The sequence below is a fragment of the Moschus berezovskii genome, chromosome X (genome assembly GCF_049115385.1).
Source record: "Moschus berezovskii isolate FMDL1 chromosome X, NW_MosBer_1.0, whole genome shotgun sequence".
Lineage (NCBI taxonomy): Eukaryota > Metazoa > Chordata > Mammalia > Artiodactyla > Moschidae > Moschus > Moschus berezovskii.
Genome location: NC_142488.1, coordinates 63,897,433 through 63,914,278, shown reverse-complemented (window position 1 = coordinate 63,914,278; position 16,846 = coordinate 63,897,433). Strand labels below are relative to the sequence as shown.

Here is a 16,846-nt window from a genome sequence, read left to right as displayed (position 1 = left end):
TAACTGACAGGTTCATTGTGGTCAGATCTTAGAATTTTTTGGTTGGCAACGAACAAATTATTTTTAAAACTATGTACAATAACACGAAAAAACTGACCTCCAGGCCACAGTGGGCCTATCATTTTGCAAACCCAAAGTCTGTAATTTTTTTATGGAATGAATGAACAAATGAATAAATTTTTCTGGATTTTGCATTTTGGGAAGAGCTTGTGCCTAATAAGTTTGGTTGCTATTTAGTTTGCTTTTTTGGTCTTAGGACATAAATGTCAAAACCAAAAGTCTAGTTTGTACATGTGTCACTTTCAAAACGAAGCCCAACCTCCTTTTACTTGGCAGCTCTAACAGTATCATTTCTTGGACAGACTGCAGGCCTTGTGAGCAGGGCTCTCACCTCAATTGTGGTGACATCCTCTTTTTGAGATGTGGGTCACCCCAAAGGGAAGGGAGGGACCCAGAGGCCACAGAACTTGTTTCTGCTGTGGTTGGTTTGCTTAGTTTGGTAACCTCTTAAAAACAAACAGTGGAGGATAGCAATGGCTCAGCTCTCTCCAACTTCCCCCTAGCTTAGCCCCAAATGTGAGAAGTTGGAGTAAATACTGAGAACTCTGTATTACAGGCACCAAAGACTCAAATTCCTTTTAGGCCATGGTTCCCTGTCCCTAGATTCCTACAACTGGCTGTAGACTGCAGGATGGGACTTCCTCAAAGGCCTGTGCAGGGTTGGTGGTAGTTATCTGCACTTTCCGCAGGGCTGGGACAGCAGACTTGAAGTTTTTCCCTTCCCTCATTCAGGAGCAAGGAACTCATCCCCCTAGTTGCTAGGGATGTTGGCTGGTGGCTCATAGTTGAGTCCCTATCCAAGGAAATGCCCCGGGGGAGGGCAGCCTTTATCCAAAGACTAGTCAAAATATGGGGGCCAGGGTGGTAGGAAGAGAAAGACCCAGCCACATGGCCACATTTGGGACCCTATGAAGGACATCCCAGTTCAGAACTCCTCATGGGAGTTCAGCTAAGGTCTCCAGTGTGACTATGTTTTGAAGTTCAATTCTTGTCTTTGACCAGTCTTGCTTCAATTACTTCTTCATAGGTGCTGTTCTAGAAGCCATTCTCCTTGCATGCTGCTGCTGCTGCTGCTAAGTTGCTTCAGTCACGTCTGACTCTGTGCGACACCATAGATGGAAGCCCACCATCTGCCCACCATAGACAGCTCCCCCATCCCTGGGATTCTCCAGGCAAGAATACTGGAGTGGGTTGCCATTTCCTCCTCCAATGCATGAAAGTGAAAAGTGAAAGTGAAGTCCTCAAGTCGTGTCCGACTCATAGCGACCCCATGGACTGCAGCCCACCAGGCTCCTCCATCCATAGGATTTTCCAGGCAAGAGTACTGGAATGGGGATTCTCCTTGCATACCTCCATACAAATCTCTGTCTCAGAATCTGTTTCCCAGAGAATCCAGCCTATGACAGCCCCTTTCCTTGGCCTCTTTTCTCCCACTGTCTTTTTTCTATCGAAGGCTACAATTACTCTAAACTCTTCTATGACCATCTTGAAGGATGACCCCCTCAAATCTTTTCTGTTGCAATGGCCACTCTCCCAGTATGCCCACTTGCATTTTCCAGAGCTGGGTGGACAATTTCATGTAGATGTCCAATTTTTAATCCCAAATTAATATGTTTAAAACAAAAGTCTCTCCCACTACCTTAATTGACCTTTCCTCCTCACTTCTCTATTTCTGTTAATGCTACTACCATCCCTGGAATCGCAGGCAGGAAACCTCAGCATCATCTTGGGCAGCCTCCTGCTTAGAATTATCCTCTTGGTGCCTACAGAGCACAAGCCTGTGTTGCCTCTTCTGGCATCCAGGCTTCCCCTGTTGACCACAATTGGCCCGATTTCCTGCCAAATCTCAAACCCAGGAGTTCTTAACACATTTATGGCTTGGACCATTTGGGGAGTCTGATGATACCTACAGACCCTTTCTTGGAATGTTTCTATGAGCATAAAATAAGAAATATAGGATACCAAGGGAAGCCAATTATTTTTAAAGATTATTATAAACATGTATGTTTTTAACTTTGTGATATAGTAAGAGATGTTTCATTATTAGCATATTGAGTAATATGATCTAGTGGCAGGTCCAGTAACCACCACACTTTCAAGATATCTGCAGCAAGAGTGGTGTGGTGGTGTGTGTATGCTCAGTCATGTCCGACTCTGCAACCCCATGGACTGTAGCCCGCCAGGCTCCTCTATTCATGGGATTTTCCAGGCAAGAATACTGGAGTGAATTGCCCCAGGGGATCTTCCTGACCCAGGGATTGAACCCACGTCTCTTGAGTCTCCTGTACTAGTGCGCAGATTCTTTACCACTGTGCCACCTGGGAAGCCCACAGCATGAGTAATGAGATCTAAAAATCTCCGCAGTTTTAATTGGAGACTAAGTCGCTGGTAGTGCTAATACAACTGCAGTGTGTTGCTGCATTCATAATGGAAGGGAAGTCGAAATTTCAATTAGAGGTTAGTGAAGATAAAGTTGTAATTTTTTTCCCATCCAAGTACATGGACTCCTGGTCAAGCACCACTGTGCTCTGGCAGGGTCAATGTTGTAGCTCAGCTTGGAGATTCATCACACTTCCCTGAAAAAATTTCACACATCCCACTCCCATCCTGACTGATGCTGGGTAACTGGCACTTGGCCCTGGGCTTGAGTTGGCCCCACCCTCTGTGTGGACTCTTAGGCACAGGCTGGCCAAGGCTTGGGTCCCTGAGCAGAGTGGTTCACTGCCTGCCAGGGGTATAACCCCATTCGGGCAGCTCCTGGGGGATATCTTTCCTGGCTTTTCTACCCTGAGGTCCCAGGCCCCATCTGACTGATTTTACATGTCTCCACTGGCCCAGTCAAGACCACCCAGTCACTGGGCTCATGGGCTAGCTCATGGCCATCAGGCCACACATAGTTGTGAAGCATCTACTTTAAAAAGTCATCTTCAAGGTGCCATTCAGAGTGATGGAGAGGCTACCACTCTGCTGGGGCCATTCTCCTTAGCCTCAGTGACTGGGACTCACTTGGCTCTTAGGTTTACAAGGTGCATCCTATCCTTATCTTGCTTTCAGATGCTACTTGTCCTGCAACGCATGGGACAGTCCAGTACAATGAACTTTATTGACCACAATGGCAATTGTGCCCTCATTGGGAAACACTGAGTAGGCACTCTATAAATATCTGCTTAGTGCCCCTGTGGTCTCCATCGGCCTGGAGTGCTGGCATCCAAGGCACAGCCAGTCAATGGGCATTTCTTTGGACTTCTCCCATCCCCCTCCCACTTGAAACCCCATGACTTTTACAGACAGAGCTGGGATTGAGTAGCAGATATGTAGGATGGTGAGAGGGCTTTCCCTACTGTGATCATCATGGCTGTTGGTTCCAAATTGGAGCTTTGTCAGGCCTGGATCTTTGCTGGATTAAGAGAAACTGAGCCTGACAGCTGCCACTAGACAGAAAAAAGCTGGCAGGCAGCTGCTTTCAATTTCTTCCAAATGCCTGATGGTCTGGAACCCCTGTGGCTCTGCTCCTGGGAAGGAAAGCCCGTCCTAGGCCATCTCTGCCTTGGAACTTGACTTATGAAGTGGGCACTCCTGGCCAGGTCAGGAGAAGCTGCCAACTCCTACTGTGCCCTTCTGGGTAAATCATTCCCAGGTAGGAGATGCCAGAAGTCACCCTGTTTCTCACCTCCTTTGCTTTCCATGAACCAGTCTAGTCTCTTAAAAATACCTGGTCCCGATTTCCCAGGCCAAACTACTCCAGGAAATGCCTGCAGCTGTGATTGGTGGAGGAGTAGCTGCTACTATTAGTTTGACCTGCATTCTGATGAAAAGGAGGAAGCACTTTCTATATTAGGTTGAATTGTACAAAACTGCTGGTGTTCAACTGTTTGGGGGCAATTTCTTAGGGTTCATCCTAATACATTTTCTCATTTATTCCTTACCACAATCCCAGATAGGTATTTCCAGCTCCATTTTATAAAGCAGAGTACTAAGTCTTGGAGAGGCTGTGTAACTTTTGATTAAGGTCATGTAAATAGGAAAAAGCAGGCTTGAGACTATAATCCAATCCCATGCTTTTGATTCTCAAAGTAGGATGATTCAGCCCAGAAGACCCTAAAAGCAATAATGTGAAGAGAGAGAAGCAATAATGTGCAGTGAGATCATTCTCCCAGCCTACCCTCAGGAGTCCTTGGGTTGGCTGTACTCATGACTGTTTCTTAGTTAGTAGAGATTAGTGGCAGCTGAGGTGCCTGGAGTAGAAGGAACAAAAGTGATACGAGAGATTTTAGTTTGAGGGCTTTGGGAGCAAGTGGTACAGCAAAGACAAAATCTAGAACATGATCATTCATCCATCCATCCATCGATCCAAGAAAACTCTACTGGGTAGCTCGCATGTATGTGCCAGGCTCTACGCTAAGCTACTGACATTCAGGGATGAGTCTTAATTAGCAGGGTTCCACCCTTTGGTCAGTTGGAGAAGGGGACTGGCACAGTGGAACTGGGATGAGGCCACTGTATGCATGTGGGACTTTGATTTGCTGTGAAGCTGCTCTGTCTTCCTAGTACTTTTACTCTGGCCCAGGCTCAACTTGTTGGGAGGCCTCAGCTTAGAGGATTAGGCAGAAAGCTACCCAAAATCAGACTGATTATATTCTTTGCAAATGAAGATGAAGAAGCTCTATACAGTCAGTAAAAACAAGACCAGGAGCTGACTGTGGCTCTGATCATGAGCCCCTTATTGCAAAATTCAGACAAATTGAAGACAGTAGGGAAAACCACTAGGCCATTCAGGTATGATGTAAATCAAATCACTTATGATTATACAGTGGAGGGGACAAATGGATTCAAATTAAATCTGATAGAGTGCTTGAAGAACTATGGACGGAGGTTCATAACACTGTACAGAAGACGTTGACCTAAAACATCCCCAAGAAAAAGAAGTGCAAAAAGGCAAAGTGGTTGTCTGAGGAGATCTTACAAATAGCTGAGAAAAGAGAAGCAAAAGGCAAAGGAGAAAGGGAAAGATATACCCAACTGAAATCAGAGTTCCAGAGAATAGCCAGGAGAGATGAGAAAGCCTTCTTAAGTGAACAATACAAAGAAATAGAGGAACAAAATAGAACAGGAAAGAGTAGAGATCCTCTTCAAGAAAATTAGAGATACCAAGGGAACATTTTATGCAAAGATGGGCACAATAAAGGACAGAAATGGCAAGGACCTAACAGAAGCAGAAGAGATTAAGAAGAGGTGGCAAGAATACACAGAGGAACTGTACACAAAAGTCCTTAAGAACCTGGATAACCATGATGATGTGGTCACTCACCTAGAGCCAGACATCTTGAAGTGTGAAGTCAAGTGGGCCTTAGGAAGCAGTACTACAAACAAAGCTAATGGAGGTGATGGAATTTCAGCTGAACTATTTCAAATTCTAAAAGACGCTGTTAAATTGCTGCACTCAATATGTCAGCAAATTTGGAAAACTCAGCAGTGGCCACAGGACTGCAAAAGGTCAGTTTGCATTCTAATCCCAAAGAAAGACAATGCTAAAGAATGTTCAAATCACTGTACAATTATGCTCATTTAACATGCTAGCAAGATAATGCTCAAAATCCTTCAAACTAGGCTTCAACAGTACGTGAACAGAGAACTTTCAGATATACAAGCTGGATTTAGAAAAGGCAGAGGAACCAGCAATCAAATTTCCAACATCCACTGGATCATAGAAAAAGCAATAGAATTCCAAGAAAACATCTGCTGATGCTTAATTGACTATGCTAAAGCCTTTGACTGTGTGGATCACAACAAACTGTTGAAAATTCTTAAAGAGATGGGAATACCAGACCACCTTACTTGTCTCCTGAAAAGACTGTATGCAGGACAAGAAGCAACAGTTTGAACCGGACATGGAACAACAGACTGGTTCAAAATTGGGAAAGGAGTATGTCAAGGCTGTATATTGCCATCCTGCTTATTTAACTTTTATGCAGAGTACATCATGTGAAATGCCAGGCTAGCTGAATCACAAGCTGGAATAAAGATTGCCGGGAGTAATATCAATAACCTCAGATATGCAGATGATACCACTCTAATGGCAAAAAGTGAAGAGGAACTAAAGAGCCTCTTGATGAGGGTGAAAGAGGGGAGTGAAAAAGTTGGCTTAAAACTCAACACTCAAAAAACTAAGATCATGGCTTCTGGTCCCACTTTGTGGCAAATAGATGGGGAAAAGGTGGAAACAGTAACAGATTTTATTTTCTTGGGCAACAAAATCACTGAGGATGGTGACTGCAGCCATGAAATTAAAAGATGTTTGCTCCTTGGAAGAAAAGCTATGACAAACCTAGAAACAGCATATTAAAAAACAGAGACATCATTTTGCTGACAAATGTCCATTTAGTCAAAGCTATGGTTTTTCCAGTGGTCATGTACGGATGTGAGAGTTGGATCATAAAGAAGGCTGAGTACCCCCATGTAAGGCAGTCGCTGGAAACTGGGAGTGGGGCCAGTGAAGAAGAGCTCCCTTTCTCCTGTTTCAGAGTCCACTCTGAGCCCTTGGAGCAGCTCACCACCATGCGTGGATTCTTGTGGCTGGCCAGCAGGGAAAGGCTAGGCTGGGGTAGGGCTGGTTTGGAAATCAGTCAGGCAGTGGGCATGGGGCCCCTGCCTTTGCCCAGGGACAGCATGCTGTGCTGCAGGAGATAATCATATTTCTCAGTTTCCTGCCAACTTGGGGGCAAGCCCTCAAGCCTGCTGGGAAGTCCAAATGCTTCCCAAACCTGGCCAAAGATGGCCTCCCCGTCCTCAGTGTCCTCCAGCCACCTGCCTCCTCCCATACTGCCAGCACCCATCCAGGCGCCAACCTCCAACCTCCAACCCCACTGCAAATCCCCTTGCCGTATGAAATCATGCCCATGCTCACCATTCCATGCTCTAGGCTGGGCCACCATCGCTGTTGCCACTGCCACCAGGGAACACAGTAGCTCTGGGAGCCTCTGAGTTAAGATCTTACAGTTGAGTAAGCCACAATGTGGGTTCCTCCCACCATACCCTCCCTGACACCAGTGAAGGGCTTTCCTCAGAGCCCCATTGGCACACCACTCTACTTTTGAAAAAAGGAAATGAAGCATTGGGTACAATGCTCATTAAGTACAATGAGAAGCTGTGAACAGATGCAATTCTGGAAACAAAGAAAGGGGAACCTGTGACAGGCCCCAGATAATCACTTCCTGAGCACTCAAGGTCCTTTCTTTATCTCTGTGGCCAGCAGAGCTAGAGCCCCTCAGGGTAAGGAGCTGGGCTTTTTGTACATGGGTCAGCTATTTTGCCTTGCACAAGGGCAGCATACAGCAAATTCATGGGGATCCACATACAAACGACCCAAGAGGGCCCAGGAATTGTCCCAAGTGGTGACACTGAGGTTTTCATCCTCAGCTTCTGCCATTCTAAGCCATTCCTACCACCACAGAGACACACATCTTGGGTGACATTTTGGGCCTCTGTCTGGTTGACCTCCATTGTCCAGGACCACAGCTACCAGCCATGTGTGGCTCTTGAGCACTTGAAATTGGCTAGTGTGAACTGAAATGTGCTAGAAGTGTAAAATTCACACCTGATTTTAAAGACTGAGTGTGAAACAGAGTGTCACATATCTTACTAATAATATTAAATATTGATTTCATGTTGAAATAATATTTTTGATACATGAGATTGAATAAAATATATTCTCAAGATTACTTCCATCTCTTTCTTATAAACTTATGATTACTAAAATGGAAAGGGTGGGGAGAGGATAAATTAGAAGTTTAAGATTAACAGATACACATTAATGTATATAAAACAGATAAACAAGGACCTACTGTATAGCACAAGGAACTATATTCAGTCTCTTGTAATAACCTACAATGGAAAAGAATCTGAAAAAGGATATAAATATACATATATACACGCACACACACATATATGTAACTGACTCACTTTGCTGTCCACCTGACACACAACATTGAAAATCAACTATACTTCAATGAAAAACAATCTTATATTATACTAAAGTGTTTAAAAAATTTTCATAAAAATATCATCTCTTTCTTTTTACTTTTTTTGAGCATGGAAATGAACTGAAGCAAGATATATAATGGAAAAAACCAACTATGCTAAAAATTGTTTCTAGAAGTTCTTTTTTTAATTTTTACTTTTTAAATGTGGTTAGTGGAAATGGTGTAGAAATAGGCAAATTGGTGAATGAAATAAAATAGTCCAAAACAATTTCATGTATAAAAGTGGCATCTCAAATCAGCAAGAAGAAAATGTGGCTACTACTAGAAATTTCAAAATTCTATAAGCAGCTCACATTTGTGGTTCACATTTTATTTCTATTGGGTGGTGTTGCTCTGGGCTCCCTATTTCACTTAGATGTCCATCATTTAAGTGGGTTCCACACACCACAGGGAACATATACAATGGGATGTCATGCAACCATTAATAAGAATGAAGTAGATCTCTATGAGAAGAAATGGGAATATGTCAAATATTGTAAATGAACCATACTTCAATGAAAATAAATGAGAAGATGTGGTACATATGTATAACGGAATACTACTCAGCCATAAAAGGATGAAATAATGCCATTTGCAGCATCATGGATGGACCTAGAGATTATCATAAAAAGTGAAGTAAGTCAGAAAAAGACAAATATTGAATATCACTTATACATGGAATATAAAAAATGATATAAATGAACTTAATTATGAAACAGAAACAGACTCACAGACATAGAAAAGAAACTTATGGTTACCAAAGAGGAAATGGTAGGGGAGGGATATATTAGGAGTTTGCGATATATAAAATAGATAAACAACAAGGTCCATATTCAATATCTTGTAATAAACTATAATGAAAAAATATGAAAAAGAATATATATATGTATAATGGAATCACGTACTAACACAATATTGTAAATAAACTATACTTCAATTTTAAAAAAACCTTTATTTTAAAACTACCAAAAAATTAAATTAAAAAAGAAATGGGAAAATTCCAGATAGTTATTATTAATTTTAAGGAAAAAGGGTTAGGAATGGGCCATAATAAATAGCATGATCTCTTTTATTCATCTAGAAAGCACACTTAAGTTTTTACATGAACAGAGCAAGTCTGTCTGCCAAGGACACACAAAAACTGTTACCAGTAATGGGGCTTTGGGGGCCATAAGGAGGGCTTTGAGCGGCAAGGGGAAGGACTCCAACCCAGATTTTTCAGTTTAAACTCTTCAGTACTATTTGAAGTTTTAATGACAAATGTGATATTTTTACAATAATGAAACCATTCCATTCGTTTAAATTTTATATGTTGGAAAATAATTTATTATAATAGTTTATATAAAAGTATTAATATTTTTCAACCAAAAAAATTAGAGGTTCCATTATTCTTTTCATAGCTTTATTTCTACTTGCAAATACCCCTCTCACCTTACTCTTTCTTATTCCTCCTTTTCTGCCCTTTTCTTTCCTCACCTTCCCTTTCCTCTCACCCTCAAAACCTTGTGCATGGGGAGCCATTCCACATCTGTTGGCTCCTTGCTCAGCTTGAACCTGAGGCTCCCTCTGTCTTCCCATAGAAGAGGAAGGCACCATCCTGGATAAAGTGCAATTACCCACAGCATTATCAAAGACGGCCAGGTCAGCCCCATCCACTACGGAGAGAAAAACCTACTCAGTGGAGATACATCCTACCATTTCTCCCTAGGAGTTTGCCACATTCATGTTAAGATGAGATTGCTTAGAAAAGAGAAAAAGAAAAACAACTTAGGAAAACGTGTGTGGTTTTTTTCTTTCCTGGTTCAGGGATGGGTGGAGGCAGGGTTGAAGCAGTGGGCTTTGGAGAGCCTTGCTCAAAGTTTGGGAAACCAATTTCATGTACCATCTGCAGCTGATAGTCAAGTGTTTTGAAAAGAGAATTAGAGAGGTTGGAGAAAGCAATAAAGCTCTTCAGCTTCTTGGAAACAGGTATGACAAAAGATTTGTCTGCTCCACGGCAGATGGGAACCTCAATCTTTAGTGTTTAATTGAGAGAGGAAAAGAGACAAGAGGTCTCAGCCAGTTGTCAAGCAGATAATAGCTTCTGAAGGGTGGGCCCGCAAGGATTTAGAAATGAAAGCCCTGCCGATGTGTGTAGGGGACAAGTGGTGTGGGAAAATACCAAATTTTCTTTTAACAATCATTCTCAATGCAAATGAAATAAATTGCTTCGATAAAGAAAGGCCTTGTACGTCTACTGAAACACTTTTGTTTTTCATGGAGAGCTCTGCTCCTCCCCCACCTAGCCCCCAAAGTTAAGGGCTTGGCAGTGCTGTAAGTAGCAAAATCACTAGACTGGGAGTCAGGACATAGCTCTGGTCCTGAATTTGCAAAACATGACAACAAATAATTGGCATGATATTCCATTGAAAACCATAAAGTATGGTCCATTATTGTTATGAAACTCAACCTTGTCTTTGGGCCTCCCTGTTTCCCCCTCTCCTTTCAGGCCCTCTTCTCTCCCAGCCTCTCAGAACAAAAAATACCAAGCCAGAGCTTTGAAAGGAATGCAATTTAAAGAACATACGCTGGCCCTGAGATCACCTAGACTGAAGAAGTTTTTCAGCATCCTAAATGAATGGAAACGATGTTGTTTTTAAAGTAACATTCCATTCGATGGAGACAGAGAAAAGACTTGTGGATGTGGAGGGTAGGGAGAGTGGGACGAATGGAGAGAGTAGCGTGGAAACATATACATTACCATTCGTAAAATAGATAGCCAGTGGGAACTTGCTGTATGACTCAGGCAGCTCAAACCGGTGCTCTGTGACAACCTAGAGGGCTGGGATGGAGTAGGAGGTGGGAGGGATGTTCAAGAGGGAGCGGACATATGTATACCTATGACTGATTCATGTTGATGTATGGCAGAAACCGACACACTATTATAAAGCAATTATCCTTCAATGAAAAATAAATTAAAAACTTATTTGGAAATAAAATTTCCATTTGAAATTTGGAAGCAAAGGATTTCCCATTAAGATGAAATCTGCATTCATTGTAAAGACAGAATGCCATATATTTGCCTTTATTATCAACTACGAAGCAAAATTTTAAAAACTAAACGATTAAGATCAAGTCTACACAAACCGATTTGAATGGCACCCCACTCCAGTACTCTTGCCTGGAAAATCCCATGGGCGGAGGAGCCTGGTGGGCTGCAGTCCATGGGGTCACTAAGAGTTGGACACGACTGAGCGACTTCACGTTCACTTTTCACTTTCATACATTGGAGAAGGAAATGGCAACCCACTCCAGTGTTCTTGCCTGGAGAATCCCATGGATGGAGGAGCCTGATGGGCTGCCATCTGTGGGGTTGCACAGAGTCGGACATGACTGAAGTGACTTAGCAGCAGCAGCAGTACCATTCTACAGAAGGGTGATTGTGCTTAGTTGCTCAATTGTGTCCGACTCTTTGCAAGCTCATGGACTGTAGCTCGCCAGGCTCCTCTGTCCATGGGATTCTCCAGGCAAGAATACTGGGGTGGGTTGCCATGCCCTCCCTCAGGGGATCTTCCAACCCAGGGATCAAACCCATGTCTCCCGCATTACAGGTGGATTCTTTACCGTCTGAGCTACAGAGAAGAGAGGAAACCCAAGCTTCACATGGGCTCCCTCGGCAGCCTTGGGACTGTCTCTGTGGGTCCAGTGGCCCCAGTCCTGGGGACACAGCTAGCTAAGATACCTCCTCGCTTCTTCCTTGCTCCGAAACGTCAGTCCATCATCCAGTTCTGTTGCTTCTACCTTCAAAATAGATCCAGAATCTGACCCCTTCTCACCGTCACTGCCACGCTAGCCCACGCTACTGTGGCTGGCAGAAGCCTCCTAAGTGGCCTCCAGCCCCTTCTCTCACTGCCTCACTCTACAAAGCAGCCAGAGCCAGCTTTTAGAAAGAACAGCTCTACCTCATCTTTCCTCTGTGTGAACCTTGAATGGGTGATTCTTGGGCTAATGTATGCCATCTCCCCTGGGCTGAAAGTTCCATGCTAGCAGGGACCTTGTCTGTTTTGCTCATGTCTGTACCCTCAGGACTGACCTCATATGAGCCTGACATGTAGTAGACACTTATTGGATGAATGAAGGGATTAATTTTAATAACTAACTTTTGTTTGAGCTTTAAAGGTAAACATCTCATTTGATGTTTGCTTGGAATAAACCTGGTATTGTTGTTCTTATTTTATAGATGAGGAAATTGGGGCTCAGAGCACTAGAGCTACAGGGGTGTGGAGGACAAGGAGGCACTCTGATGCTTGTTGGCAGTATAAAAGGTCACCTTAGTGCCCAGGGGCAGGCACTGTGGGGATTCCCTGCCACCCAGTGGGGCCAGAGTGAATTCTAAGTCAGCTTTTCCTGGATAATTTAGAGAGCTACTTGGCTCAGAGGTTAAAGCGTCTGCCTCCAATGCGGGAGACCCGGGTTTGATCCATGGGTCAGGAAGATCCCCTGGAGAAGGAAATGGTAACCCACTCCAGTATTCTTGCCTGGAGAATCCCATGGACGGAGAAGCCTGGTAGGCTACAGTCCACGGGGTCGCAAAGAGTCGGACACGACTGAGCGACTGAACGGAACGGAACTATAACTACAGTGACCTTATTTTTCTGAATCTCAAATCAGGATCCTTGGTCTGACAAACAGAACCCGATACTTTAAACTGGGACTTTTCTGGAAAATCTAGGGCACAGAGTTGCTATACTTGAAACCCAAAGCAGCTGCATAATGGGCACTTCTCAGCTAATTCTGACCCAGCCACCTTGATCCATCACATCTCAAGAAGAGTCCTTAAAAGAAACTGTTTTCTTGGCCTCATGTTTCTATACACCAAATTCTTTTCATTTGTTTAATTACTTCGCTACTCACTCTTACCTTTTCTGTTAATCACTTTCTCCCTGGTCTGCCTCAGAGAGCTTCTAGGTCCTGCTTGCTGATGGATGCCATGAATGGTTGAAAGAAATGGTAAGTAAAAGTGCTTGGGAACCATGGCAACAGGGGCCATGGCAACAGGGCCAAGTACTGAGGACTGCCCTTCCTATCCCTCCTAGTTTCTGTTTTAGACCAAGTGCTGCTGATAAGGCCTAATGGTTCCATTGTGTCACCTAATCAGGGCAATGCTGCTTGCAGGAGGCATTGTGGTAAAACTTCAGTTCTAGGAAGAGCTTGGCAATATTCCTGTTTCTTTGCATCTGTGGTGCAACTGTAGGGTAAAGGGTGTTGCCAAATCAGGATTGGATCTAACATTTGTCCCAAGAACTTGATTTGAGTACACTCAGAATCCCTAGATGGCTGGGCAGGCAGACTCCAGCATTTGGGTGACAATAGCAAAAATTCAGTGGTCACCCTCTTTGGTCGGGAAGTCAAGCATCAAATGATATCACCCAAGCAATCTACTTCAAGGATTTATACTGGAGTCTGAAACAGAAGGAGGTTCTCAGTGAATCAGGGTGCGAGCTCCATTCTCAGGTTATCAGTCTCTCTGGTGTACTGGTTGCCCCTGAACAAAAGGGTGAACTCCAGAGGGGCTGTGAACCTGTCTCAGCCTCAGTTTTCTCATCTTCACAAAAAGAGTAGAGGGAATCTTTGCCCTGCTTTTCTTTCCTTCTGTTTTGAAGATGTTGAATATTTCAAACATACAGAAAAGTATTAGGAACAACATATTTCCCAGTATTTGTCCTAGAATATTTTCTTTAAAGAAATAAAATATTACAGGGTCAGCTGAAGCCTCTTGTGTCCCTCCTCCCAAAGGCAGCCATCCCCTGAATTGAGAGGCTATCATTCACATGCATGTTTAAAAATATACTTTGCATATGCTCATAAACAGTACACAATATACAGTATTGTTTTGCACGTCCTTAAACTTTTACAAATTATTACTGAACTGTATATATCCTTCTACAATGTGCTTTCTTTGTTCAGCATTAGATATGTGAGAAATAGTCACATTGATGTTGGTTCAGACATTTTTATGCTGTGTAGTATTCCACTGTTTTAATCCACAATAATCAATGATTTTATTTATCTGTCCTCCTGTTGTTTCTCAAGCTTTTACTCTTGTAAACAACATTGTCATGAACATTCATGGCATATGTGTCATTGTGCACCTGTATGAGAGTGTCTCTAGGATATATACCGAGGCATGCAATAGTTGAGGTAAATGATGGAAGTGTAAATTTTAAAAGCTTTTTTGAGGCAATATTCTGATATTTATCCAAAGTAACTATTCAGACTCTATTTGACCCAGTAACTGCACTTTCATAAAGTTAGACTAGGTAAGTATTCATACATGTGCATGCTCAATTGCTCAGTCATTTCTGATTGTTTACAACCCCATGGACTGTATCCCGCCAGGCTCCTCTGTCCATGGGATTTTCCAGGCAAGAATACTGGAGTGGGTTGCCATTTCCTTCTCCAGGGTATCTTCCTGACCCAGGAATTGAACCTGAGTCTCTTGCATCTCCTGCATTGGCAGACAGGTTCCTTACCACTGTGCCACCTGGGAAGCCCCAGTATATACACAGATATATGTACGAGAATGCTCATTGCCTTGTTGTTAGCATTTGGGTGAAACTAGAAACATTCTCAATGTCCATCAGTGTAGAGTGGGGCAGATGAACAATGTGTGGGGCCCCTACCCTAGAGAATAGAGTTTGCAAGAAAGCAACGTTAAGCAGTCCCTTTCTCATCTACTACCTTGACTCCTGGACTGAAGAAATAATGTTGCTCACAGCTCAGGGCCAAGTACCAGGGAGGTGACATAACTGCTGATATATCAGATGGAGATACCCTCACTCCTGCCATATGGAGACCTGACTAGAGTTCCAGTCTGCTGGGAAGGTGCCTTTCTTGGAAATCAATTTTTAAAAAAATAGGGAAGTAGTCCAAGGAATAAATTAGAATTCAGATTGTGGAACTATCAGAAGGAGACAGAATTCATAAGTATTTGAAAGGAACATTTGCAAATTGATGCGATGACTTGCCTTGTTTCAAAGCTAAATGCCGAACAGAAAGAAAAGGAAGAAAAGGCTTTTTCTTTTGGTAACAAACATCAATAAGAGGAAATGTTTGTGGTGCCTGGGAGTATTTGACTTGAGACATTCAAGCATATCTCTAAAATTGCAAGCATGCTCTCATTTACTGGGAGCTTAATGGATAAAGCCAGAAGGTTTAACATTTTTAAATGACTTTAATAACCACAATAGATAATGCCTCTTAAACACCTTTAAGAACTAGGCACTGCATTCTTTGTCTAGACTAGTTTTCCTAATAACACCATAAGATAAATGTATTATGAAAGTGAAAGTGTCAGTCGCTCAGTCGTGTCCGACTCTTTGCGACCCATTGATAGTAACCCATCAGGCTCCTCTGTCCATGGGATTCTCCAGGCAAAAATACTGAATGGGTTGCCAATCCCTTCTCCAGGGGATCTTCTGACTCAGGGATCAAACCCACATCTCCTGCATTGAAAGCAGATTCTTTACCATTTGAGCCACCAGAGAAGCCCCAGATATATCATGAGGGTCATTTTATTGGTAAGGATATGAAGAGGTCAAGGAACCTGCCCAAAGCTGCAGAGTTAGTGATAGTCAGGACTTGAGTTCAGGTCTGTCTGCATTCTTCTCCTTATAATATTGCACCTCTACATTCGAGACAGAAGTATATCAGAAATCCAGGTAATTAATTTGCTAAATGTGACCTTTAGAGAGGGGTCCCACAATGTTTTGTGTGCCTGCCTCACCTATAGCCCCTTCTGAACAAAGTGTACATAATTGATTTCTTGATTCTGGATTATTATTTATTCATTCGAGAAATATTTTATTGAGTGGCTACTCTGTGCCAGGCACTGTTCTTTTGGTTGTGACTGAATAATTTAGGAAGTCTGTGCTTGAGTCAAGGGAAGTCATCTGCCAGCTGGCTCTGAGGGCACACAGTGGGCTGTGAAGGTTCTGCAGTGAGGACCCAGACAGACAGGTACTCCAGAATGCCAAGTGACCAACTGAACCTATGAGACTCCTTCCCTGGGGAATGTGATGTGACACACACAGACAGGAGAACGCAAGCTGTGGGGGTGGTCCAGAAGCCCAGAGAGATAGCAGTAAGCAGAAGTCACAGGGAGCAGGTAAAGCACAGCCACAGGGAGCAGCAGGAGAAGGAATGGCAGAGAGCAACTGAGTGGGAGAAGTGGCAGACACTTTGCTTGTCTTGTAAAGCACTGCTGATGCATTAGTCATGAAGAATAGTGGCTGCTGGAGATGACTTCCGCTACTTCACTTATGCTTGAATCCTCACACTCATGGCCTGCTGCCCAAGGAAACTGAGGCACACCCTTGTTCTTGCAACTGATTAACCTCAAGTGTCTGGGAACCCAGACCGCACATGAGCTGTGCTTCCCAAGGCCTGGGCTTGCATTCTGAACCTGGGTGTTGAGTTCTATAGTTAGTCCTTTTGGGGTGTGTGTGTGAATTTGGGAACAGTGGATGAAAAATTCTGTCCACTAGCAGAATGTCATCCAGACTTCTTGGTCCTGGCTGATGCACATGAAGAAGTCCAGAAGAGGTTCTGTGTGAAGCTGTAAGAGGGTGGCAAGAACCAAAAGGATCTCTTTGGGCAATCCAAGACAGAATCACATGGGTTTGTGGATCATGGGCAATTTCTGGGTGCCACTAGTTACCTAAGGCTTTGGGGACACAATGTTTTTGAGTTACAAGCACCGTTGGGCTCTTATGAGTCTCAGCCATACC

At 43.3% G+C, this 16,846-nt stretch overlaps 1 protein-coding gene across 8 annotated transcripts in view; it reads right to left on the bottom strand.

The window, feature by feature from the left end:
• Positions 1-16,846, bottom strand: part of LOC129535223 (NHS-like protein 2) — a 93,450-nt gene that overhangs the window by 52,333 nt on the left and 24,271 nt on the right. Inside the window, exon 1 of one of the 8 annotated variants that reach the window (XM_088834094.1) lies at positions 6,965-7,255. The exons of 4 other annotated variants lie outside the window; for them this stretch is intronic. In XM_088834094.1, the coding sequence (XP_088690220.1) occupies positions 6,965-7,172 (208 nt within the window). In that variant the 5' untranslated portion in view covers positions 7,173-7,255. Of the gene's footprint in view, positions 1-6,964; positions 7,256-16,846 lie in introns of those variants that run through there. 3 more of the 8 variants (XM_088834095.1, XM_088834096.1, XM_088834097.1) reach the window with 3 other exon arrangements.